Source organism: Staurois parvus, unplaced genomic scaffold (assembly GCF_062004578.1).
Source record: "Staurois parvus isolate SC_StPar_1 unplaced genomic scaffold, SC_StPar_1.0 ptg001400l, whole genome shotgun sequence".
NCBI classification, from domain to species: domain Eukaryota; kingdom Metazoa; phylum Chordata; class Amphibia; order Anura; family Ranidae; genus Staurois; species Staurois parvus.
Window position 1 is genome coordinate 689,654 of NW_028319196.1, and position 27,366 is coordinate 717,019.

Here is a 27,366-nt window from a genome sequence, read left to right on the forward strand (position 1 = left end):
GGAGAACATCCAGCATTATAGTCCTTTCTTCCCCAGCATGATGGTCCCTGGCCCTCTCATTCATTTCATTTTGGGTATTTCTATCATGGAGGCTCACCATGTGGGCATGTACCTAGGGCAGTCTGCTTGCCTGGGAATGGTGACTCTAGACAGAGACTTACCCATGAAGGTGTTTAGATATTTGTGTAACTCCTGTCAGGAGCCAGCCCACTGCTTGTACCAGATCCGAGGGCTCTGTTTTCAGGAAACCTCAGCCTTCTGGCTCCTCCCACCAACCATGATCTGTCTGCATTGCATGTAAAAGCACAGAGACCCAATGATGACATCACAGGTTCTTAAATAAGGCATGTAATAAAAACAAAAAATTTTTGTATTTAAAAATGTAATTCGCATTGGGAGGGAGCACAGGAAAGGCAGAAAATAAGCAGATTAAACTTCAGCTTTAAATTCTTGCTACTTTAACTTGAGTCATGATGTGGATATAGGAGGATACCAAAGGATAATAATCACACATTGTTTTTATTAGTAATAGAAAGCCAGAACCACAAAACTTCAACTTCAGAATAACAAATATCAGTGCGTGATTTACAGCGTGTGTACCTTCCACCTCGAGTTAAACATTCCCTGCGTCCCCTCCTTGCCTCCCTTGGAGCGAAACCGCAGCCCTGGGCACTGGAATCTTCTGGCACGCAGGATTTTTTTTTCTATCCGTGGAGTTTAGAATTTTTGGCAAAAATGCCAGTAGGCCAAGAAACAAAACAGTCTACGTGTTATTTATTAAAGAGAAACCAAAGGTTTTAGTCACCGATATTGTTTTATATCTATTTTGTTTAACCCCCCTGGCGGTATTCCCGAGTGTAGCTTGGGGTAAAGTTTCAGTACCACAAGCGGTAACCCCGAGCTACACCCTGGAATACCCTGCAGCGTTGCTCCGGGATCCCTCCAGCACTTACCTTGTCCTGCGCTCCCGCGATGTCCCTCCTGCAGTGTCCCCAGCAATGTCCTCTGGCCGATGCCAGCATTTGTCTTCTGGGTTCTGTTCCCTGTAACGTTGGGAAGTACAGGGGGACGGAACGGCGGGAAATTTAAAAATGTCAAAAAGTGACAAATCAAATTCACTAAATACACTAAAATCACATAGTATAACATTCCTGTATCAAACCATTTCACATACATTTTGTCCCGAGTGCTTTGTCCTGTGCCCTGCCTGCATTTTTACTGTCTTTCTGCCTGGAAACTGAGAAACGTCCATGGCGTCCAAAAAGCGTCCCTTTAGGTCAAAAGCGGTTTTAGACCGGCTAGAGAACAGCGATAGTAAATTAGAACCACTTGCAGAATTGAGTGATAATGATTCGTGGGGGAAATTCGTCATCAGACACTGAAAACGATTTTGCGACTTTGCTCAGCGATGTGCGAATTTGGCGCTATATTTCAAATTTCAGTGTTTTTGGTTTGATTATATTATTGAATTAAATTTATTATATTATATTATTTTTTATGATTATTTAATTATAATTTATGATTTCGTGTTTCAAATTTTATCGTACCCGGGATGTTTACTAGACTCTTGTTCGGACAGATTTCAGTGAGTTATTCCTAAAAATTACAGGTCTACAATAAAAAAAAACTACACATTTCCATGCAAAAAAATGTACTGCTTTGAGCACAGAAATACTGACATAATCAGACCGCTAGGGAGGTTAAAATGTATTTACATGCACACAATCTGTGAAAAAAAAAATCTTATTACATGACAAAATGATAGCAATGTGTGGTCATGTCATGGCTCCAGAACAACTTTCTGCCGTTCCGTCTGGCCTGCCATTCCAATAGGTAGCGAAACCAAACCCTGAGCCCTAAAGTCTGCAGGCATTTCCGACTGATTTCTACAAATTATTTATTAATAATGTTCATAACTTCTCAAAAAACTTTATTCTGTATAAACATGTAAATAGTAAAACTTTATTAGGCAGGTAAATCTGAAATATTACATGTGAATATAATGTGGCGTATTGTCCAACCAACCAGTAGAGCTCTCGGATCTTTTTGAAATGCAGTACAGTCAGAGCCAGAATCCTTAGCCTTGTGTTGACATGTTTTTCATTCAATTAGTGTTCGACCTTTAAAGTGATCTGTAAACCAACCCATTCAGTTTAAAATAGAATTGAAAGGCAAAACATTTGTGCATAGATATAAAAAAAATTATAAATGCCATTCCCCCCCTTTTTTTTTTTAAAGTGATCACCTACCCTCTTCTCAGCTGCATAGAATGCTGAGGGAGGAGGAACAGCAGCACACTGATCTTGCCAGTGAAAGACTGTGCATGTGGTGGTGGTTGCGTGAGGGAGGCATGTTAGCACAAGCCTTATCATTGGATTAGCTCCCAGCACAGCCAGAAAACTGACCACACTAGGCATGAGGGCACAGCATGGTCAGTTTTTAATAGGAAAGCAGAGGGACTGGCAGGAACACCAGAGATTTCACACAAAGGAAGCATTACAAAGTGAACAGGATAGGTTTTCATACAAGTGCATGGTACAGCAGGCACATATCAGCAATATAAAATATTGAGTTTACATATTCTTTACAAATAATAAAATTGACCAAAAAACTGATTGTTTCCCATCCAAAGCTCAGGCCCACTTTAAATACCTTTTAGGTACCTATGAGCCAGAATATCTAAGTTTTGAAAAGCTGAATTTCATCTTTGACCCCTTTTGGAGCATTATAGATTCTACACAGATATGTGTTTTCAGTAGATACACATCTTAAATAAATGTCAGGGATATTTGGTAGTTGTGTATCAGGGGCGGACTGACAACTCATGGGGCCCCGGGCAATAAGGGATCATGGGGCCCGTGTCCTTGCCCAAACTCAAAACCTATGAAAAAGGTACCAGGGGCATCTCATGGGGCCCCCTACTGACCCCAGGCCCTCGGGCAGTGCCCGAGTTTCCAAATGGTCAGTCCGCCCCTGTTGTGTATTGATGCTTCAGTATGCAGTAATGGAACAGGTACATCCCGTATCTTTGTATAGGCAGCAGTACCTGTTGGCTGAACTATTTACCATAGACAAGCTGACACTTTCCATCTGCAGAACTACAAGCCCCAGCATGCTTTGTCAGACTTCATCTTTCTTACCAAGTGTTCATTTAAATTGATGCAATTTAACACATTCCGTGTTTTTATCTTTTTCATCTTATCACTTTAAGCCTTTTGCCGGTGACTGCCACTTGCAGATCGGGAGGGACTGGTCCAGCGGCATTCTCTGACTTTTACAAGAAAGTGCCACTGTAAGGCACAGTGTAAATAATGTGGTTTCATATAAATAAACATTTACATAAATATTACAAGTACTGAGTGTAGTGTAAAAGCAGGGGGAAAACATAAAAGTTTGTTTAGATGGTTATAGTATTCTCAGCTGAGTCTCTGTTGATGGTCTAAATACACCAGTGCTGGGAACAATTAAATACTCATATCGACTCCGCTGTCCAGACATGGTTTAGGCAGCGCACTCTGGTCTTCCTGTGGGGCTGTCTTCAGTCTTGACACCAGGAAGCTTGCGCAGTCCATTAGGTTTATTCATGTTCTGGCAGAGGAGGAAATGCCCTTGAAGGACCATGGAATCTTCTGATCAGACCACGTACAGTGTCAACTGGAACGGATGGCAGAAGCCTAGACAGGAAAGCAGAATTACCATTAATGAACCTTTGCAGTTACTAAGGACCAGCAGGATGGCCATAAGACAAGTTTTTTTTTTTTTTTTGTTACATATAAATATGATCTACTTTGTGTAGTTTTGAAAATACGAGTGTTGTATTGAGTGTTGCAGAAGTGTGCATAACTTTTTTTTTTTCATTTCACAAACTTGGTAGAGTAACTCTTCCTCTATAGCCACCATTCTCAACCAGGGTTCTGTGGCACTTTAGGTTTCCTCCAGAGGTTGCTGGGGATTCCTTGGATTGTGGCTGATGGATCTTCCATCTGATGGTACCTCCATAGTTCCTGCATCAACGTGACTGTTTAGCTGTATGTATGTGTGGCATCGAGACCATCACTGTGAAGGGGCCATTTTTCTCACTAGCCGCCATTATAAGGGGCATTTTTCCTGCTGCTGCCAATGAATTGGTTTTAGCAAGGGTCTCCTGAGACCTGAAAATTATTTTAAGGGCTCCTCTGGGGTTAAAAGGTTGAGGACAGCTATTCTAGAACAACCATTCTCAGCCACGGTTCCTCCAGAGGTTGCTAGGGGTTCCTTAGAATTTGGCTGGTGGACCTTCCATCTGATGGTGCCTACATAGTTACTCGATCAACTTGACTTGGCACAGCCAGCTACTTGAACCCAGTGGTCTTTTTTGCTGTCTGTATTTGTGGCATCCAGACCACCACTGTGAAAAGGCCATTCTTCTTCCTATCCATTATTAGAAGGGGCATTTTTCCCACTGGCTGCCAATGAATTGATTTTAGGAAGGGTTCCCTGAGACCTGACAATTTTAAGGGCTCCTCTGGGGTTAAAAGGTTGAGGATGGCTATTCTAGAACAACCATTCTCAGGCAGGGCTCCTCCAGAGGTTGCTAGGGGTTCCTTAGAATTTGGCTGATGGACCTTCCATCTGATGGTGTCTACATAGTTCCTGGATCAACTTGACTTGGCACAGCCAGCTACTTGAACCCAGTGGTCTTTTTAGCTGTCTATATTTGTGGCATCCAGACCACCACTGTGAAAAGGCCATTGTTCTTCCTATCCATTTTTAGAAGGGGCATATTTCCCACTGGCTGCCAATGAATTGATTTTAGGAAGGGTTCCCTGAGACCTGACAATTATTAGGGTTCCTCTGGGGTAAAAAGGTTGAGGATGGCTGCTCTATAGTAACTCTTCTATTTCATTGCAAGTAAATAATGGATTAAAAGCAGAAGCAATGTGCCAACATTGAGTTCTTGAGGAAGGAGGGAGCAGGCTGTCCAACATACACAGAAGGCTACAGAATGTTTATGGAGGTGACGCCATTTTAAATTTCTTCATCCATATGTGCGTATTGCTTTAGTCAATGGTGTCATCACCATCAATATTCTGTAGCCTTCTGTGGATGACAGACAGCTTGCACACCCTCCATCAAGAACTCCGTGAAAGCACATTGCTTCTGCCTGGAATTCTTTATATACCTGCAAAGAATAAAAATGCTGTAGAGGAAGTTACTCTGCCAACATGTGAAATTTGAACTATCTATATAAGTTAGCAAAAAAGTTATGCCCACTTTTGCACTACTATTGGTATAGCCCATGGTGGCAGCCATATTGGTCATTACAGATGCATGCTGTACTTCCTACTTAGTATTGCTTCGCAATGCATGACCCCCATTGTTCAGTGCAAGTCTAAGCCCTGGTTCACATATATGCAAATTGGATGCATTTTGAACCATATCTGATGCTCATGACATGTAAACCAAAAAGCCTATCTAAGGAACTGGTTCACATACGTGTGGACTGGCCGCAGTGCAATTTCAAAAAGAGTCTAGTACGATTTTCAGCCTGGTTCAGGTGCGATTTCCAATGTCATACACTTTACCAATTCGCACCTGAACCGCTGAATGAAGTTGCATCGGACAGGGCTTAAAAACTCACTGCAAACCAGCCCCGCGCATATGTGAACTCAGGCTTAATCTTGTCTAAACCACTGAAAACAACACTTTCCTATGTAGCATTGCCTTGTCATTATGATTGCCTGTTGGCTTAAAGAAAATTAGTGAGAGAATATGATGGCTGCCACTGGCGACCTCTGCTTCTGAGAATGCAAGTTGCCTGGCTCTTATGTTAACCCACTGCTGTCAGTGCCTTTGTAACAAGTCTGCAGATCTGAAGTTCTACCTTTCTAATCTACAATCTTGTTCCTTGTCAGAAAGTAGTGAAGCTAGAGACAGACAGAAATATAAAATTGGACTCTTATCTTCTAACAGAAGTGTACAGTCAGGCTGCATAAAAAGTAAAGAATGGCTTTATTTTTAATGTGTTTATGCTTTGCTGTTCTACAAAACTGCCTACAGCAGGGTAAAGACCCAGACAAATATTCTCACACAGTGCAGCAGTCTGGGTCTCCAGTGATCAGACATGCCTCCTGCATAGTGCTCCAGTCAACAAGTTTCATGCTCCCTGAGCAGCATTTCTGGCCGGAGCACTAAAATACCCTGGGCTAAACACTCCTAGGATGGTTAGACTGAGGATCTCACACAAAAAGCAGCGGCCGGCATTGTCTTAACAGACCCCCACAAACACTGATCCAATCAACACCGCTGTTCAGAGTATTCGATCACTGGAGAATGGGGAGGTCCCGGTCTTCAGCATCTTCATCTTCACCATCAGCATCTGCAATGGCAACAGACGTTCTGACTAATGGCTTGGAATATTTAGGATTGGTCCTGCCCACATTCCAGGCCAGAAAGTTTGCTCCCTAGGAGAAAGTTCAGACTTTCAGGTCTCAAGTTTGTGTTCTTCAATCCAAAAGCCTCCTGACCCTGTGCTTCTGTACTAGGGTCAAGGGGCATATGGTAGCCTCTTTCAAGGCAGTTCTGTTTGCCCAATCCCACTGCAGACATTTGCAGCAAATATCCTGTCATCATACGACAAGTCGATTTGTGAATTTGGACAAACAGATTCTGTTAATTTTCAGGACCAGACTGTCCTTGGGTTTATGGCTCCAGGATTGAGCATTGGAATTGGGGAAGTTGTCCCCCTGTCCACCCACTCCCCCACCCCCAACCTGTTAAGGAGGATCCTAATGACAGATTCCAGCCTATTGGGCTGGAGGAGGGGGAAGAGACTTGGTTGTCAGACGATTATTGTATTGGAACTTTTGGTTCTCCGTCTTTACCTTCAGTGCTTGTTCAACCTGTTCCAATTCAGATCCAGTTGTAGAGTGCCACGGCGGTATGTGTACATCAATCATCAGGGAGGAACAAGATGTTTTAATACAGCAAGAAGGATAGAGAAAATTCTGTCTTGGGCAGAAATTTGTTTTAAGCTTACCAGCCATTTACATTCCCAGTTGGCAGGCAGAATTTCTCAGCCAGTAGTGCCTGGACCTGGAGCTCCTCCAAAGCAAAAGGTAGGGGGTGGCAGATGTGGACCTCCTGGCCTCCAGGTTCAACAACAAACTGGACAGGCCTGTATCTAGATCCATGGATTGACTGGTGGAAGCCATGGATGCACTGGTGACTCTTTGGGATCAGTACATCCTGATCAATGCTTTTTCTTCAATGAAACATCTTCCCTGATCTGCTCGGCAAGAACATAGCTCTGGTTTGGCCTAGGCAGATGTGGTAGCTTGTGAGACTTCTCACAGGGCTCTGATAGACTCTTAAGTCTGTGATTCGGAGACTGTTGGCTTTCCACTTGTGCATAGAACTTTATGCATAGGCTTTCCTATGTGGTCTGTCCCACCCACCCCCCTCCATCTAATTCCCTTTCACTGCATGGGATTTAAATCTTGTTCATTTGAAGCTTCAGAGACCCTTGTCCAAGCCTCTCAGAGATATTCTCATCTGGCACACATGGTTGTGTTTCTTGTGGCCATCACAAGTGTCTGAGCTGACCTACAACAGACCCTTTTTGTCCTAGCACAAGGAGAAGGTGGTGTTATTGGCCAGGACTTTTTCTTCCTAAGGTGGCCTCTTCTTTTCCCCTTCATCAGGACATTTTTCTTTTATCCTTCTGTCTGGATCCAGTTCACAAATGGAACTTTATCTGTATTGTTTGGATGTGGTTTGGGTTGTGCTATTGTTTTTTTTTTTTAGTCACTACTTCTTTCAGGAAGACTGATCACCTATTTGCCTTGCTCAAGAAGAGCACCTTGGCTTTGTATTCCACACCTCTATGAAGTGATTCAAACAGATCATTGTTCAGACTTATGCTCTTAAGAATTGGGTTCATTGTTTTCTCCTCAAAGCTTACTCCACTAGGGCAGTGAGCTTTAAGCCTCAGACTTATGTTTCTCAGATTTGCAAGGGTGTCTCCTGGTATTCTGTACATATGTTTTGTAGGTTCAACCCTGTAGACTTTTTTTACCTCATCTGATGCCAACTTTGGATGCAAGGTTTTTCAGGTGGCTATCTGAGCTGCAGGCTGTCCTGATTTTATTTTGTTATGTTTGGCTTGTTTGCTGTAGTTCCCACCCCTCAGTGGGACTGTTTTTGCTTGCCCCAAACATTATTTCTGTGTCCCTCAGTGGATGATTCTTTGTCCCTCAATGGATGATAAAGAAAAGAGAATTCTCTATTCTCCGTAAACAACTTTTCTCAGAGTCCATTGAGTAACACAGGTCTCACCCCCCTTTGTTTATGACTATGCTCTTGTGATTGCATTTACAACAAACCCACTGGCCTGGCCAACAGTTTATTTGTTTGCCAGCATGCAGTCCTCCTGTAGGTGGCCATAACACCCTAAAATTTTAAGATTTCTTGTGTCACTCAAGATATGAATTTTATGGTAAGTACAACAATTCTATTCATATCTGCTGGCATTTCAACTTCAGAAACTGAAACACAATTGTTAGGTTATTCTGAGAAATCTGTAGAGCTGTTTCCTGAGCAAACCCCCAGAAAAAAACCCTTCCTAAAGTTTCTAATGTTGACAATCAGAAACGGAACTTGCCTGTTTCAAAAGGTGAAGTAGTCGTTCCCTCTGTTTTGCCATCTGTTCCTTTTGTCGTGCAGCTTCCTGTGTGAGTACTTGTAAAATTAAACTTTGCCTTTCCACTTTGTCCTGGAAATAATAAGAGAAGGTTAGGAGAAGGGGTCGGTGGTGTCCTGCGCAATAATGGTCTTAAAGACCTGCAGACATCATATTGAGGAGCCAACACTTACCTTTATGTCTGGCATGGCCCACTCCTTCACCTGTACTTTTTGCTCTAGCGCCTGAACCCTGTTCGCCAGATCACCATATTCTGTCTGAATCTCTCTTACATCTTGTTCCGTTCTTTGCAAGAGACTTCTTTCTTCTTGCTCTTCTCTCTGTATAAAAGATCATAGAGTTTGAGATCATCTATTTCTGGTCTTCCACTGAGGAAACAATTGCGGAGATTATTGTATCTTTCATTATCAAATATCAAAACGCCATGTGGTGTTCTGACAGCAGCCTGACCAACATAGACATCAAAGACAGCTTTGAAGCCCGCTTTTTTAGGCAACAGAGTTTTGATTTGTGTACTAACTCCTTCTTGAAATAAACCTTTTGAAGGAATTAAAGTGGTTGTAAACCCTTACATATACCCAGTGAAGTGACTGATTCAGGTGATACGCAGAGATTAAACAAAACCTCCTACATATGTTGTACCTGTTTACCAGCAGTCTTCTCTTCTCTACAGCCGTTCAGAGTGCTGAAATTATAAAGCTTGTCTGAGAGTCCAGAAAGCACGGGGCAGAGCAGAAATTACACACTGCAGAGCTCAGTGAAGAGAGCTGATTAGAAGAAAGGGACACACAACCTCCACACAGCTTACAGGAACAGAGCTGAGGATGTCAATCTGAAGGTCCCTCCCCGTCACCATTTTTCTGTTGGTGTCAGGAAGACTTATCAGAAGTGATTCATGCTAATAGCAGAGGAATGAAGTCGCAGACAGAAATTACACTTGGTGCTATTAATTCAGACAAGTACACACTATAGAGCAGTGGTTCTCAACCTTCCTAATGCCGTGGCCCTTTAATACAGTTCCCCTTTAATACAGTTGTGGTGACCCCCAACCATAAAATTATTTACCCAGTAATTATAATTCATGAGTGTCGTTTTACCTCCAATACTGCTGCTTTCAACACAGTAGCTACTTTCTACACAGTAGCTGCTCTTTACACATCGGAAATATGTGTTTTCCAATGGTCTTAGGGGACCCCTGTGAAAGGGTCGTTCGACCCCCAAAGGGGTCACGACCCACAGGTTGAGAACCACTGCTATAGAGGGATATGCTTTGTTTATAATTCATGTCTGAGGTTTACAGCCACTTTAAACTTTTCAGTGCTGTTCTATACCTGCTTGAGTACCTCTGTTGCCCCAAAATCCAGGGGATCTATTTGGCAAGTGTCTGTTTCAGCATAGAAAACAATCTCTGTATGGCCCCCTTGCACACTATACTGTTAGTCATTAAAGCTGCCCATTGCATCAAGGAACCAATAGTGTGGTCAGGAAGGCAGAAGGCGTGGAGCACAGCTTGACATTTGTATGTTGAAATTCTTGGATAAGAGAGCACCCTACTTTTCAGGACTCCGTATGCTCGAATAGATTAAGGTACAAGTGCTGCCTTTGCTGCCCGTGTTAACCTGCTGCTGACAAATTGAAACCTAGCTCCAGGCAAAAATGTTTATTAATATTTTACTTATTAGGCCCAAAGGCTATAAATGTCCTTTGTGTGCCTTTCCAAACCTAGATATTACCTTGTAAAAGTAGCAGTGACATCATCACTGTGTTGTACGTAGCCTATGCAGAGAGCAGAGCGGTGAGAGGGGCTCAGCAGCTCCACCCACTATAGGCTGCCTGCAGAAAACTACAGGAGGGGTGGAGAGAAGACCAATCGCCCTGCAGAAGGAGAGAGGGCAGCAGTGACCGGTCTTTATTACAGGAAGCATCTGCATAAGGCAAAGTCCCACAAGTACTAAAAATACATAAAGCACGCAAGATTAACCACTTGGCAACCGTGCTATAGCCAAATGACGGCTTTAGCGTGGTTGTCCAGTCATATGACGTCCTCTCAGAACGCGCCCTTCTGTGTGCCCCCAGTGATCTCCGTCCTATGGACACAACTGATCATGTGATGTGGTAAAAGACCAATCACGGTGGACTTTTACCATGTGATCAGCTGTGTCCAATGACACAGCAGATCACTGGGTAAATGCAGTTGCCGGTTGGCTGCACCTTCCTCACGCTGTCACAGCATGAGGAAAGTACTGCTGATATCTGGCAATTGTCAGAGAACAGATTGACACTGATGATCAGTGCCCAGTAGTGCCACCCACCTGCGCTTAGCAGTGTCAACGACCTGTGCTTATCAGTGCTGCCCATAAGTGCCCATCATTGCTGCATATCAGTGCAGCCTCATCAGTGTCTGCCCATCAGTGCTGCCTATCCATGCCACCTCAGTGCCGCCTATCAATGTCCATCAGTGCTGCCTATCCATGCCACCTCATCAGTGCTGCCTATCACTGCTGCCTATCAGGGCAGCCTCATCAACGCACATCAGTGAAGAAGAAAAATTACCTTTTTTTAATCAAATTTTTTGCTCTTTTTTTGTTTTATAGCACAAAAAATAAAACACCCAGCGGTGATTAAATACCACCAAAATAAAGCTCTATGTGTGTGTGAAAAAAATATTAAAATTTCATATGGGTACAGTGTTGTATGACTGCGCAATTGTCATTCAAAGTGCGACAGCGCTGAAAATTGGCCTGGACAGGAAGGGGGTAATAGTGCCCGGTAGGCAAGGAAGAATACGCATGATTTTTCTTATTAAAACAATATTGGTTTATCCCGGATTTCAGCTCGAAGTTCTCACTACATACTAATAGTGTATTTAGAACCTTGAGGGGTTTATTTCCTAAAGCTGAAGAGTGCAAAATCCGGCTCACTTCTGCATAGAAACCAATCGGCTTGCTGGTTCTATTGCCAAATCTTCATTGAGCAAGCTGAAGTTCGAAGCCGATTGGTTTCTATGCAGAAGTGAGCCGGATTTTGCACTCTCCAGGCTTAGCAGAACCCAAGTGTCCTCTAGAACAGCTCTGTTCTATAGTTGATGGTTTTTGCAGTGACCATACACTGTACTAACTCACAACCTATTCAATATCAAACAGACTGATTTGCAATGAATAGTACTTTACCTGGAGTCTCTCAGCCTCCACACCAAGCCTCCTCCTTGCTTGCCTCGCTCTTGAAACCTCGGCTTTCAGCCTCTCCATGGTCTGCTCCTGCCTCGCTTGCCTACCTGCAATCTTTTGCAGTTTCCCGGTGGTGGAGCTGTAGGTGTCTTTCAATGCTTCGCCCAGCTGGAGCGTCCCATATACAAGTACATTGAACTCCTCCTGCAGCGCAGGCCTCCTGTGTTCATTTCCCAGGGAGAAGGGCAACACCAAGACGAGCAGAAGGAGCAGCATAGTGTGCAGTGGCTGGAGAGACGGGGCAGGTGTCCCAGTGAATGAGACGTGTGAGCAGGGAGGATGTGTATGAAGGCTTGGATTATGTAAGATGGATTGGATATTTCAACAGATGCTGCTAGAGGGTGAGGAGGCAGGATCAGCTGTCTGCCTCGGCTGTGCCTGTAAAGCACACATTCTTCGCTCATGCCTTTGCCTAAAAGTAGTTTTTAATGCGACTTTTACATTTATTTACTTATTCAAACATTTTATTGGTTTTCCAAGCTAGAAAGAAGCTTAGGACATGTAAATACATAGACAGAAGTATCGGAGAACATGATGCCCACAGGCATGGAGAAAAAAGTCACGTGTAGAACATACAACTGGGAACCACAAAGAAACATTTGGGAGAATTCAATACAAAGGGGGGTAAAGCATGGCTATGGTTCAACTAGGGCAGGGGTGGGCAACTGTGGCCCTCCAGCTGTTGGTGAACTACAAGTCCCATCATGCCTCTGCCTTTGGGAGTCATGCTTGTAACTGTCAGTTTTGCAATGCCTCATGGGATTTGTAGTTCTAAAACAGCTGGAGGGCCACAGTTGGCCATCCCTGAACTAGATTGTACTGCACCACAGGGCTACCTATAGGTTCCATGCGAAATGAAGGAAGAACAAAAAATGGGATCAGGATGGGAAGAGGAAAGAAAGAATAAAGGAGGCCAAGGAGGGGAACAGAGGAGCGACTTTTACATTTATACTTGCTGCAAAATATTTTCATACGGGTGTAAAGGCTTTGTACACTTTCTGTTTCAATAATATACATGATTTATATAGCGACAACTATTTATTTCAGGTACTTATATTATTATACAGTATTTATATAGCGCCAAAGGGTATGCTCAGCGCTGTACAGTAGCAGGAGGACAGAACATGAGACAAGACAGTAACAATACAATACACGAGGGGTTCGAGGGCCCTGCTCTTTCCAGCTTACAATCTAGGATAGCGCTGTATTGAACATTCACATCAGTCCCTAACCCTCAAGGGGTGTACAGTCTAAGGTCCCTAACTCACATTCATACATACACATACTAGGGACAATTTAGACAGGATCCAGTTAACCTACCAGCATGTCTTTGGAGTGTGGGAGGAAACCGGAGCACCCGGAGGAAACCCACGCAAGCACAGGGAGAACATGCAAACTCCATGCCGGAGGCGCCATGGTCGGGAATCGAACCCATGACCCATTTACTGCAAGGCAGACGTGCTAACCACTAAGCCACTATGCCACCCTGCACTGCACTTTACAATCTGAAGGGAGACAGTACAGTTACAATACATTTAAAATACAAGAGGGCCCTGCTCATAAGAGCTTACAATCTAATAGGGTGGGACAAGTGGTACAAAAGGTTATAACTGTGGGGGATGAGCTGATGAAAGAGTTAAAACTTCCGTTGTTAGTTGGAGGGGTGATAGGCTTCACTAAAGAGATGAGTTTACCTAAAGGCGTCCAGAGTATGAGATGGGGCATGATTTTGCATTGAAGTCAGTAGGAGGCGATTTTGCTTTGAAGTCAATAGGAGGCGATTTTGCTTTGAAGTCAATAGGAGGCGATTTTGCTTTGAAGTCAATAGGAGGCGATTTTGCTTTGAAGTCAATAGGAGGCGATTTTGCATTGAAGTCAATAGGAGGCGATTTTGCATTGAAGTCAATAGGAGGCGATTTTGCATTGAAGTCAATCGGAGGCGATTTGGCATTGAAGTCAATCGGAGGCGATTTGGCATTGAAGTCAATCGGAGGCGATTTGGCATTGAAGTCAATCGGAGGCGATTTGGCATTGAAGTCAATCGGAGGCGATTTGGCATTGAAGTCAATCGGAGGCGATTTGGCATTGAAGTCAATCGGAGGCGATTTGGCATTGAAGTAAAAAAGGAAGGCAGTTGTGGAGAGAGAGAGAAACCTGGCAAAATCGCACCTGTATTGAAATTGCATCGAAACTGGAATGACATTGCGATTTCAGTACATTGCGAACCCAGGCACCAGGTCGTAATTTCTAGTCACCCTTGCAACATGGCGCCTGGGATTTGTCGAGCCCTAAGATATACAACAAAGTTATTTCAAGGGATAGAGACGTGTAAGATAAAGTTACATTGGGAGGGTGGGTGTAATAGTAACATTAACCCCTTGTGTACCAAGGTTCATTTATAAATGGCACGGTATGCAAGGGGTCACAACAGGCACACCGCTGCTGCAGCCGTGAGCTTGGTATTAAATTTTACAGCAAATGAAGGAATTTCAGACAAAGTAATCCAGGTAGTTCTAGAGACAATTTTTATGGGGCTGTGAAGGTGTGGCCCCTCATTTGGTTCCTGGGCTCTTCTGTTCATTCAGGGCTCCCAGGTCCACAGCAAATGGGTCCCACAGGGAGAACAGTAGGTGAATATGGATCCTCTATTCTCTGATCTCCCATGCAACGAATGAACCCTGCATGTGTTATGTCGCTCCTGGTTTCACAGCTATAATTCCTTGGCTACCATAGCCAAAGATGCAGCTAATCAAGCACAGTCTGTGCCTTATTAGCTGCAGGGCAGATGTTGAGGGTCTAATTAGATCCCCAGTGTCTCCATAAACGGGACCTATTACCTGCCCAATGCTGTCACATCAGGCGCCCTAACTTTTTTCTGCCTGTTCATGTTGTCCTGCTGCTCCATCTTCCCTGTGTCTGTGACTGGCTGCTGCAGGGGGGGAGGGGGGAGCTTCGGCAGTGATTGGGCCATGGAAGCCTATGGGTGATGTCACAACCAGACCAGATTAATTACTTTGGACCACCCACCTGCATTGTGCAGGCAGGTGGCTCCTACGGACACAGCTACGTACCTGTATGTCGCTGCCTGTTTTCCTGTTTCGCCCCCCCCGCGCCGGCTCCTGCAATAATTAGACACAGTGGGTTTTTTTTGTCAGCGGGTCTCGGCCATGATTCAATGACCTGCTGATCAGCTGTGTCCAATCACAGCCCATAGCCCTGCATTGACAAACACAGGTCTGTGTACAGAGGGAACAATCTCCTTGATTCTTCTCCCTGCACGGCAGGGAGAAGGAACAAAGAGATTTTTATTAAAAAGCTGCGCACGTTACACACTTGTTAGGTACACACTTAACCCCTTGGTTACCCTGAGATATTCACCTCTTCCCAGCCAGTATCATTAGTACAGTGACAATGTATAATATTATCACTGATCACTGTATTAATGTCAGTGTCAGTCAGTTCCCACCTAGTGTCAGTTAGTGTCACATTGTCTGCCGCACTATCACAGTCCCACTATAGGTCACTGATCACCACCATTACTAGTATATATAAAAAAATCCAGTATATATACCATACAGTAGTTTGTAGACACTATTACTTTCATACAAACCAATCAATATACACTTATTGGGGTTTTTTCTATTGTTTGGTTTTTTTTTTTTTTTTTTTTTTTTACCAAAGACGTGTAGCAGAATACATTTTGGCCTAAATTTATGAAGAAATTCAAAATTTGAATATGTTTTATAAGAGAAAGTAAAAAAAAAAATTTTTTTTTTTTCAAAATGTTCAGTCTTTTTGCATTTATATAATAAATACAAAAATACCACCAAAAGAACGCTCTATTTGTGTGAAAAAAATTATATACTTTTTATTTGGGTATAGCATTGCATGACCGTGCAAATACCAGTTAAAATAGCGCAGTGCTAAATAACAAAAAATGGCCTGGTCATGAAGGGTGTAAAACTTCCTTGGGCGCAAGTGATCAAAAAAAAAAGTTAAGTGCACAGATCTTTTTTTTTTTTTTTTTTTTTTTTTTAATACCATGTATGCAGGATAGGTGGGAGGTGGGGTGAGGGAACGGTTTTATGAATAGATAGATGCAGCCTTTATTACCACTTTAGCAACCATTGAGACCAATATATTCATTTATGGCCTAATCAATAATCCACATAAAGCCTATTTTCAGCCAGCTTGATGTCTACAGCACAGGAGTGTTACAGCCCAATGGCCGTACTGCACGACTAAGCAGGAAGCACAGCCTGCTATGTAAGACTGTCTGTAGATGCTGATGGCGGATGGGAGCCCGGACCACTGAACAGGCGGATTATAGAGGAATAGGGGGTAAGCATACATAATCATGGTAGGAAGCTGTACTTATTTGTACCGATATTACTGATCCCGACCTTATTGGAGGAGCGCAGCAGCAGAAACTAAATTCTGCCCAAACCTGTCTTCTCCTGAAATGAATGGCCCTGGGGGTTGTATTTCTTTGCATACTTTGTGGGCAGGAGGGGGCAGGAGGGGGCATGAGGCCACTTCTATATCTGACTGTAGTTTGCTGGATTGGACAATGTTCTAAAATCAGACAGGGAAGCTGTTTTATGGACACTGTTCCTGCTACAGCACCGTGCTCTGATCAGCAGATATCAGGCAAAACCAGCACTTCCAAGAGAGCCTGAGTGCCACCCACAACACCCTGCCCATCAGGGCCATGGATAAAAGGGGTACCACCAGTTCTCCTGTACAGGGCCCAGGCCAGCAGGGAGGCCCAGGCAGCTGAGTGAATCAGACGTGGGAAGGGAGGGTGATCGGTGTGTTGGGGGGGGCGATTACTGGATCTGATCCCCTGTATGGTTCTCTCTGCAGCAGCTGAAAGCTGGCTTTTTCTCCTCTCCCTCCCGCTGGATTTCAGCTGCTGCGGAGTGAGCCATACAGAAGATCGGTTCCAGTAATTGCCTCCCCGCCACACCCATGACCCTCCACGAATACCATACGTTTCCCCCTGCTGCCCAGGCCCCCCCCCCTGCAGTGCTACCGCCCCCCCCCCCCCCTTCGTCCTCTCCTTCCCACCAGCAGCTGCAAGCACATCATAGGATCCCTCAGGATGGAGAGTGGGGGGAAGGGTCCTGTATACATGTCAGCACAGTGGTTAAATGGTTAGCACTTCTGCCTGGCAGTACTAGGGGTCGTTGGTTCGAATCCCAACCACAGCACCACCTGACTGGAGTTTGCATGTTCTCCCTGTGCCTGTGTGGGTTTCTTCCAGGTACTCTGGTTTCCTCCAACACTCCAAAGGCACGTTGGTAGGTTAATTGGCTCCTGTCTAAATTATCCCTAGTGTGTGTATGTATGAATGTGAGTTAGGGACCTTAGATTGTATGCCCCTTGAGGATTAGGAACTGATGGGAATGTACAATATATATGTAAAGCGCTGCGTAAATTGATGGCGCTATATAAGTACATGTAGTATTAATAATAATAAATATGTCCCGTTTACAGGCCCCTTTCTTTCCTGAATGAACACAGTGAGTGATCGGTACCCATTACTCACTGTGTTTATTCGTAACTGAAGCATAGTAAAGGTTTGGTTTTTTTTTTTTCCTCCTAGGGGGGGGCCCTGTCAGGTTGGCTGTATGGGGCCCCGTGATTTCTAACAGCAGCCCTGATTCTCAACACCAGCAGCATTTCAACAACATTGCGTGATCCATTTCTATTTGCATGAACTGTTAGGCCTGGCTCACACCATACGTGCAGAAAAACTGATGGAAACTGACAGGCAGATTTTACTTAGAGACATCAGTTTACATCAGCTTTCATGCGCACTTCAATGAGTTTTGTACATGTTACAGATTCTTGCAAAGAAATAATCTGCACATGATACTAGTGTGGTGTGAACAGCGCACATAGAGAACAATAGACTTCATAGTGCCCTTGCCGAACCCAAGCAGAAAAACTGAAGTCTCTGCACCATGGTGCGAACGAGGTCTTACATTTTTAGGACAAGCCTTTGGGTTGCTCCCTTTTCAGTTCAAGGAGTACTGTTTGGACCAAGAAGAAGGGAACACCCTGAAATCCTGCCCTGAAAATGTAATCGTTAATGGGTACTGTTCTTGGTGCTTGCACTGTTTTGTTACAAGTACACGAAAACCACTACAGTTACCTGAAGTCTGGGTTCACACTGATGCCCCGGTTTCTGTGCGATTTCCGCACCGCATCATGATCACACCCCGTTCATTCGAACTGCTGCGAGTGTGTATGTTAACTCAGCATTTCTCAACCAGGGTGCCTTGAGGTTTCTTCAGGGGTGCCTTGGCAAAATGTAAAAAAATTGCCCAAAACTTGTATACAAGCCAGCGGGTGGAACAAGCCTGCCTTTTAGTTACACAAAGCCCCAGGTTTTCATTACGGGCACACAGGCACCATTATGACCTTCTAGCCGCAAGCATCCTGACAGCCAATAACATCATCAGTTGATGAGGAGGATGTCATCTGCCTGCACAGCATCCTAGTTCGACCCTCCCCTGCCCCTCTCCATCAGTGCTGGGGTCACATTATCTCAGTGATAGAGAAAACTGAGGGAGAGGAGAAACACTGGAATACTAGTCAGTACCAGTGTGCAAAAGTGTATTTGCTTTGAAAGAATAAATCACCTCTAGTGTTGGGTGTCCTACATGTGTGGCTGTTACTGCGTTATACAAAAATAGTAGAATAGTTTTTTAGAATGGGGTGCCTCGGGACCGTCCATAAATGTAAAGGGTGCCTCGGGACTGTCTATAAATTTAAAGGGTGCCTTGACTGAAACAAGATTGAGAAACACTGTATTAAGTTAACATCACCCTGAAATCGCAAAATGTGGTGCGATGTGCAGAATGGGATCGCATAGGTGTGAATACCCATGCAATCCGTTTTTGGTGCAGACAGAAAAAGGGTCCTGTACTATTTTGGCACGGATGCGGCGCGATCTGAGCCCTACAGAATGTGTGGTTCAAATTGCACCGCACAGAAATCGCATGTAATTCACACAGGAATGTGTTGCGGTTCCTGAGCGAATCAAATGCAATGTGCCGCACCGCACTAAGTGAGAACCCAGGCTTAAAGTCGAATTTTGCTGGAAAAGTGATGTCCCGTTGGTTTGTTTCTGCCCCCAGCCTGTAACTGAGTTGCAGCTTTTTTGTGGGAGAGGAGTACCGATTTTTATTAGTACTTTCTCCCACTTCCACAAGGATGACATCTTGTTCCCCTCCCATTCCACAGCTTCCTGGGACACATCCACAAGGCACTGTGCAAGCCCACGCATGCGCAGTGGTGAGCAGGATGTGGTTCCTCTGGAAGCCACATCCGGCTCCCGTACCCTAGATGGCAGCTCTGGGGACCCACAGTGGTAAGAGGAATCAACTGCAGGAAGACAGTGCTGTACACCAGGCATTGGTAAGTAACTGACTGTTAAAAGCAGCTACAGTATACAGTTCCTTTTTAAGACTTTCACACTATTGCATTGCAAAAACGCAGTAAAAACGGTTTTTCCGGTGCATTTGGCACCCGTGGGGGAAAAAAAGAACACGTGACTTAAACGATGTACCAAAAATGCAACCACAGGTGTGGTTTTAATGTGTTTTTTATGCGTTCATTCATTTCAATGGGGATGTGCATTTTGGGGTTTTTTTCCCTTTTTTTTTTTTCTTTTGCACCAAAAATGCAGCTTGCAGGACTTTGAAAATCGCAGCAGATTACTGTGAAAAGTGCCATAGGATTTAATGATCATGTGGGGTTTTTTCCGCTTTTTTTTAACACAAAGACAGTAGAAATCGTGATCAGTGTGAAAGCTTCCTAAACAGCAAAAACAAAAGTTTAATTTGATTGGATACTGAACTTATGCAGGCCATACATGGGTGGAATTACGAACGATTTTTCGTTCAAAAATCGAAAAACATTGTTCGCCCGGTAATCCGATGGTGCCATCAATGATTTTGAAAATCAACCGACCAAGTCATAAAGTTCACCCCATATAACAGGCGGAACTTCTGTTCCTTGCAGGTCAAGGCTCTTGCGCATATTCTTTTCTGCTCGGTAATCCGATGGTGCCATCAATGATTTCGAAAATCGTCTGACCAAGTCATAAAGTTCACCCCATATAACAGGTGAAACTTCTGTCCCTTGCAGGTCATGGCTCATGCGCATATTCTTTTCTGCTCGGTAATCCGATGGTGCCATTAATGATTTTGAAAATCGTCCGACCAAGTCATAAAGTTCACCCCATATAACAGGTGAAACTTCTGTTCCTTCCAGGTCACTGCTCATGCGCATATTCTTTTTGGAAAAAACGATCGATTTGACCATCATTGAGTTGGAAATCGGTCATTTTTCACAAATTTTCCAACATGCCCGATCTCTGAAAAGGGGAGGAACCATGAAAATCGGCTGGTGCCATTGACCCACTAACAGAGCGAAAATCATCCGATTATTCTTCGGACAAAAAATCGGTCGAATTTCCACCCATGTATGCTTGGCATTAGATACGGAACCAATAACTGCCCTCAGATTGGTCGCACCTTTTCTGCTTGCTTGCTGATCCGACATACCCCTCTATTATTACAGCCCAGTAAAAGCAATATCCGGAGGATGAAAGCCATGTCATGGTGCAGAGCTCGATTCCTTTCTGGTGGAAAAAAGTTGTGTTTATTGGTTCCATTTTAAAATGGCATCAAGGCCTTGAAGGGTTAAATTTTGTTCTCCCACCTGGATTAGTTTCATTTTAAATTCCCCTTAGTCAGACTATTACTTCAGTTCAGTCACTTATTGCTCTCGTCTGCTGTCACTGCCAGGTAAACACAGGTGACCTCGCCCCAAGGTTACACAAAGGTAATGCCGTCTGCTGCCTTCCCATTGGCTGAATCGGCTATGCCCACTGCGCACTGTCACCGTTGCTTTGCCAGAAAGGGGAGGTGGTCCGGTGTCATGGATGCAGCAAGAACCGGCAGGGCTCAGCTGTGCTTGTGTTCAGCATCCTGTGTTTAAAAGCCTATGTCAAGGTAAAATAAAAAGTGTAGCTCATTTCTGGCACTGAGACCTTGAGGCTAGGTTCACATCTGTGCGGGTGGTGTCACTGCGGATCCGCAGGAAAATCCGTGCAGCCGCACCACCCGCACAGAGGAATGCCGACCCACAGGAGGGTACCATAAGGGCTCGTTCACACTTGGCTGTTTTACCAACGCTTGCCAAACGCCCCTATAGCAAATGGCAAGCGTTGGTCCAGCGTTTGCAGAGGGTTTTTTAACGCTCCGCAAACGCCGCATGCGCGGTTTAGCGGCGGTTGCTAGGCGTTTGCCGAGCGTTTATAACGCCCCACAAACGCCTATAATGCAGTTTGAGTGGTGTTACCGCTCCGCAAACGCCCCGCAACCGCACCACAAACGTTTGCGGAGCGGCACCATAGACGAGAATAGGAGGCTTCAACGCCTCCTGACTCGACCAGAGGCGTCCGTTTTGCCGCGATGCAAACGCTCCCGTTAGAACAGCACCATGTGCTGTAATGTGCAGAATTGGCAGAGGTGTTTGGGAAGCAGTAAAAACGCTTCCCAAACGCCTCTCTGCCGCCTGCACACAACGCTAGTGTGAACGTAGCCTTAGTTCTAACGGCACGCTGCCCGCACTGGAAATTGCAACCGTGCTGAGAACCAAAGTTCCCGTGCGTTAAAAAACCCTCTACAAACGCCAGACCAAAGTTCCCGTGTGGGCTGCGGTTTCCAAAGAAGTGCAGGGACTTCTTCTCTATGTGTCACAGGTACAGGAGTCCATTCAAATGAATGGTCTCTCTTGCCCACGCAAAACGCAGCCTGCACAGCCGCATAGATGTGAACCAGGGCTTTGGGATGGTTCACACCTGAACCTAATGGGAACACAGGCTGCATTCCTGTGCAGTTTAGCGTGGTGCAATTTTTGAACCTATCATTTGAATGGGCTGAAATCCCACTGGATCGCACCAAAAGTAGTGCATGCACAACTTTTAAAAAATGCACTGCAGTCGAATCACATGATATTGTGGTACCATGCAATCTGGTTCAGGCACATCCGCTGCGATTACGATCTGCATTTGGGGTATTGTTAGGAATGCATTGAAACCCGCAGCAGATTGCGCACCCAATGTGTTTTGAATGCCGTGCTGGAACTGCGGATGAAACATAGAAAAGTGACGGCAGAAAAAGACCAAGTGGTCCATCGAGTTATTCCAAGCATCAACTATTCTTTCAGTAAAATAGTACTTTCTGAGATCAGTTTTGAGCTTTCCTCCAGTTAGTTTGAGGTCATGAAACATGGGTTTCCCGCAGCACGTTCTGGTGCGAATGGTCCCTAAAGGGTCTCACACATTTTCCCACGTTTTATCCCCTTAGAGACCCTAGAAGTATAGGACAATTGCCTGTTAATCTGCCAGAAATGCAGTGTGCTCTTAACCTCTTGGCGCCAGCCGAACGCAAATGTGCGGCCTCTCTGCGTCTGGGCCTAGACGCCGAGTGGCCGCACATTTGCGTTGTATTTAAAAAGACGTGCTGAGAGTGCGCGCTCCCCGCGCACACGTTCGGTACTCACAGAAAGCTCCTGATCTCCTCTTTCAATCGAGACCTTTCCTGATCATGTGACCGCCATGACAGCAACACATGATTCTAAAACCCCGCCCGCCTCTCGGCTTCTGGAACCCTTAAAGGGCCGGGAGGCGCAAAGGGGTTAATATCCTATTCTGGGCTGATGACACAGAGCATTTCTATGGACTGAGTGGTGTCAGCACTGTCCTTTGCTAAACTGCTGAATCAGTCCCACTGTCTGCAGTTCTAGAACATAGACACCAATTGATTTGTAGTCCAGTATAGGATCTGGGAGGGCTAAATAGACTCTGGGAGATAACCCAGCAAGTTTGCAGAGGATACATGACGGCTCTAAATTTTTGACAAGATCTGCTGGGTTTTCTTTTATTCTTTTTATTAGTTTGGATTTTACCACTTAAAAGGCACTTAAAAGTTATAAAAATCGAAACATTACTAAAATCGGCACAAACTGTGCCTAACAAAGAATTAAAAGACAAACACAGGAGCACAGGATCCACAGTATAATAAAAGCATTAATTTATTAACAAAAAAAACATAGCACCCTTACAGCTAAAACGTATGTAGATCAGCTTCTGGGGTTTGAGAAAGAAGGGGATGCCCTTCGAAACATTTTACCGCCCCAGTATGCCCTTTGCACGTAGAGGTCGCCACAAGATAGGACTCAGTGGTGGAGAACGCTGTCTATTGGTGGATTCTTTGACAGCTGTCAGCGTGGGTCTTCTGAATGCTGGCGTGGAGATTGGGAGCTGCTGCTTCTTTAGTACAGCTTTGCCAGCTACGGTTCTCTGCTAGTGCCCTCTGCTTCCTACGCTGCTCTACATCCGGTTTCAATCAGGGTGGGTTTGATTTAAATCAAACTGATTTAAATCACTAGTCAGTAAGGCTTGATGTAAATCCTAGTTTTCTACATAAAGACTAATTCTTGCTGGTATAACTTTAATATGCAAGTAGATGAAGATTTTTAGAATAACAACTTTTCATATTAGTTTTTTTATCCCCAGTTTAATAGGTTAATCATTCATATTTGGACAACTTTTCTGTTGTACTTAGGAAGGAGAAAAATAATCATTACCTTAATAATAACACTTTAAATAGATTTATTCATCTGAAACAATAACATTCCAGCATATGTGATTGGCTTAAACATCCATGTTTGTTAACTAATTTGGCTAAACAGAATATATATATATTAAGAAACCTAGACTGTCAGCCCCTTCCTCCTCCTCACACTTAGTGTCACTTTCTTCTTGTGCAGATCTATTCCACTCCAAACAATCAGAAAAATATTGTTTCTATTCTATTCACTGAACTTCTTGAAACTTAGCAGTGAAGGGGTTGATTCTGTATTCATAGGTTTGTAGAAGTTAGGATGAAGGTCTTTTTCTTAACTCTGTTCATGTTATAACATTTTTGCTGTGAAGAAGAGTCATGTGATCTCCGCTGAGTCAAATTCAGTTTTGAGAACTGCAAAAGTAAACCAATCATCTGTGATAATATCTTGTAGGCAGAGAAACTGCCCAATAATCTTACAAAAACCTCTGGAAGAGCATGACATTGTGAATGGATTCATGGAATTTGTTTACCAAAAAAATTAAACATATACAGCCTTATTCTACATAATTAAAAAACTAATCTTTATTTCATGATGGAATAACCTTTGGATGGTAATATATTTTCCTCAAAAAGCATTTTATTTAAAAAAAATCTGATTAAAATAAAAAAAATCCGATTTAAATAAAACCTGATTTTTTTTAATTTTTGTTTTTTAAAAATCATTGACTTTTATCCACCTTGGTTTCAATGTAGGTGTGCTATGCTTGTATTGTTTTATAAATCACTTTTATTCTAAAGTGGATCCCGCGCTCCTGTGTTTCTGTCTTTTGAGCTGCTTTGGATCATCCTGGATCCCTATCTGGAAGCTGCAGGATCCAGTTGCCCTGTGACCCTTGATTTCCTTGTGTGGCCCCATTTGATTTATGGATGTCATTGCCATTGGACTTTGAAAGCTGGGACTTGTAGTGCACTATGGTGGTTTGTGCATATCCCTTAAAGAATTAAGTGCTCCGCTCCGTACCCCACTGTCCATGGGCACAGAAAAGAAATCGCCATACAAAGACAAGATGCCATAAACACAAAATTGCAGATCTAACATGGCAGCAGTAGATACACACAGTCCAGTATCAGATCAACAGGTGTTTTGCACATATAAAACATATGGAAAAAAACACTTTCAGTGGTGTATTTAACCAACCAAATTGGACCAGTTCACTTTAATTTACTATTTGCTGTAAGTGGGCTAAAAACGTTGATCGGCTGCTATAAACACATAATTTTTTTATAGGAAATTAGGTTTCATTGAATTTAATGGGTAAGGCTCCATTCGCACTTAAAAGTTGTGCGATTTTCATTGCAACTTTACAGTGCGACTTTAATTCGACTTTCGATGAGTGTGACTTTGCCATTGACCAAGAACGATTAAACTCTACAAAGTCACACACAAGTTGCATGTTTTTCATTCAGGTGCGGCTTTGGAGGCTTTTCTTGAAGTCTATGGTCCTCTAGTTGCATGAAAGTCGTACCAAAGTAGTGCATAAACTACTTACAAGTTGCTGCGACTTGAAGTCACACAGAAATGAATGGTACTCATTGTGAAACATAGGGTGCAACTTGTCATGCGATTTTGAACCCCAAAGTCGCACAAGTTTGAATGGCCTCTTAATCCAACCCCGCATTATGGGGAGCAATGTCTTCCAACACACAGCTGACGTCTTTTGTAGTGTATGTATTAAACTGTGGTTGTCAACCTGAAAATTACAGAGGGCCTTAACGGTGACCCCCAACACTTCCAGGGGGTCACACAATAGCAGTGCGTTGTGCCAAAACATTTTGGTGATGCTTCATTTTATGCAGGTGTATCGTAATGCACACTGAGTAAGTTGGAGTATAATAACCCCAGCATTGGTGTCAGTGAATGCAGTAACAACCCCCAACACTAGTGTCAGTACTATTACCCCCCATATTGGATTACTGCACATATTGATTAAGTGCGCAAAAGACAGATTCTGCTAAAAACATACATGCTGCTTATGTTTGGATAATAATTGTTTTATTGGATTTAAGCTTTAACTGCACTAGGTTTAGGAATCATTAACACATTATATTTCCCAGAACTAAGATGGCCTTTTTTTTTCCCTTTGCAGGAACCTTCTTTATGTTTATCCGCGGTCCCTTAACTTGAACAGCCGCCAGGGGTCTGTGCGGAATATTGCAGTGAAGGTCCAGTTCATGGCTGGAGAGGACCCCAACCAAGCTTTGCCGGTGAGCCTAGAGACAGATTGGAGTTCTATTATAATACACACGTCTGGTGTCCTGACATACTACTCCTCTAGGCTGAAAGAGGATAAAAGGGTCTGTGAAGTACTTGTCTTTGTACAGAAAAGGGAGTTCAGGGCTCCAACGGGCAGGTATTGGTTTGACCAGTAACACAGGACATAAGATCTTTGCTGAAAGATCATAATAGATCAGCGCCTCGCCAAGCCTGCAATACCAGTCTCCCAGGTTTACAGTCTGTATTCAGGTGTTGGCAGACATAGAGCACATCCCACTCCAAAATATACTATGGCATGCAGGTACCACCTCACTCTCTATTGAACTCCAATACAAGGTAAGTGAAAGACCGGCTTTAGCTCAGATCCCAAATCATTGGTCACGCTCCTCTGACATGTTTCACTCATATTGGACTTAATCATAGAGCTCATGACCTCTAAGATTAGTAATGGGTGAAACATGTCGGGCGTGACTGATGAGCTGGGATCTGAGCTAAAGCCTTTTACTTACCTTTTATTGGAGTTGAATATAGTGAGTGGTGGTACCTGCATGCCATAGTATCTTTGCTGAAAGTGTTTTGGGGGAAGAGGGAGGTACGTAAATTTGTGGCCTGACCTGATCTTTATCTTCCTTGAAGGAGAGCGACATTGGTCACCAGAGGGAGCCCTGCCCACCTTTTCTGCCAAGAATTGTGCTTATTATTCACCTTTTTGAACATTTATGAAGGAGGATTGTCAGGAGTGCCTATTATTTGAATATAGATTATATTGTCAAAAGTGTTGGGACCCCCTCGAAATCATTGGATTCAATCGCCTCCATGGCCACAGGTGTATAAAAATCAAGCACATAGGCATGCAGACTGCTTCTACAAACATTTGTGAAAGAATGGGTCGCTCTCAGGAGCTCCATGAATTCTGGCGTGGTACCGTGATAGGTTACCACCTGTGCAATAAGTCCATCCGTGACATTTCCTGGCTACTAAATATTCCACGGGCAACTGTTAGTGGGATTATGACAAAGTGGAAGCAACTGGGAACAGCAACTCAGCCACCAAGTGGTAGGCCACGTAAAATGACAAAGCGGGGTCAGTGCATTTTGAAGTGCACAGAAGTTGCCAACTGTCTGCAGAGTCCATATCTAAAGACCTCCAAACTCTGTGTGGCCTTCAGATCAGCACAACAGTGCGTAGAGAGCTTCATGGAATGGGTTCCCATGGCCGAGCAGCTGCATCCAAGCCTTACATCACCAAGTGTAATGCAAAGCGTTGGATGCAGTGGTATAAAGAACGCTGCCACTGGACTCTAGAGCAGTGGAGACATGTTTTCTGGAGTGACCAATCTTACTGTCTGGCAGTCCGATGGACATGTTTGGGATTGGCGGTTGCCAGGAGAACGGTACTTGCCTGACTGCATTGTGTAAAGTTTGGTGGAGGGGAGATTATGGTGTGGGGTTGTATTTCAGGGGTTGAGCTTGGCCCCTTAGTTCCAGTGAAGGGAACTCTTAAGGTGTCACCATACCAAGACATTTTGGACAA

At 44.0% G+C, this 27,366-nt stretch overlaps 2 protein-coding genes across 5 annotated transcripts in view; one reads left to right on the forward strand and one right to left on the reverse strand.

Moving 5' to 3' along the window:
* LOC149436208 (dedicator of cytokinesis protein 7-like) overlaps positions 1-27,366 on the forward strand; it is a 251,727-nt gene that overhangs the window by 127,971 nt on the left and 96,390 nt on the right. For all 4 annotated transcript variants that reach the window (XM_089661880.1, XM_089661883.1, XM_089661882.1 and 1 more), the window contains exon 15: positions 25,706-25,823. In XM_089661880.1, coding sequence (XP_089518006.1) covers positions 25,706-25,823 — 118 coding nt within the window. The remainder of the gene's footprint in view (positions 1-25,705; positions 25,824-27,366) is intronic.
* ANGPTL8 (angiopoietin like 8) lies at positions 1,914-12,184 on the reverse strand. Its single transcript, XM_089661879.1, has 4 exons — positions 11,851-12,184; positions 8,854-9,000; positions 8,642-8,752; positions 1,914-3,674 (listed from the first exon to the last, which is right to left on the reverse strand). The coding sequence occupies exons 1-4, from the start codon at positions 12,121-12,123 to the stop codon at positions 3,651-3,653; spliced, it is 555 nt and encodes a 184-aa protein (XP_089518005.1). The 5' UTR covers positions 12,124-12,184; the 3' UTR covers positions 1,914-3,650.

Bases quoted from the DNA above. Each gene is read 5' to 3' on its own strand.
- ANGPTL8 (XM_089661879.1), bottom strand. From the start codon at position 12,123: ATGCTGCTCCTTCTGCTCGTCTTGGTGTTGCCCTTCTCCCTGGGAAAT. The intron at 8,753-8,853 runs GTAAGTGTTGGC...TATTATTTCCAG, and splicing joins GGGCCATGCCAGACATAAAG to GACAAAGTGGAAAGGCAAAG. The intron at 3,675-8,641 runs GCAAGTTCCGTT...TTTCCTGTCTAG, and splicing joins TACTTCACCTTTTGAAACAG to GCTTCTGCCATCCGTTCCAG.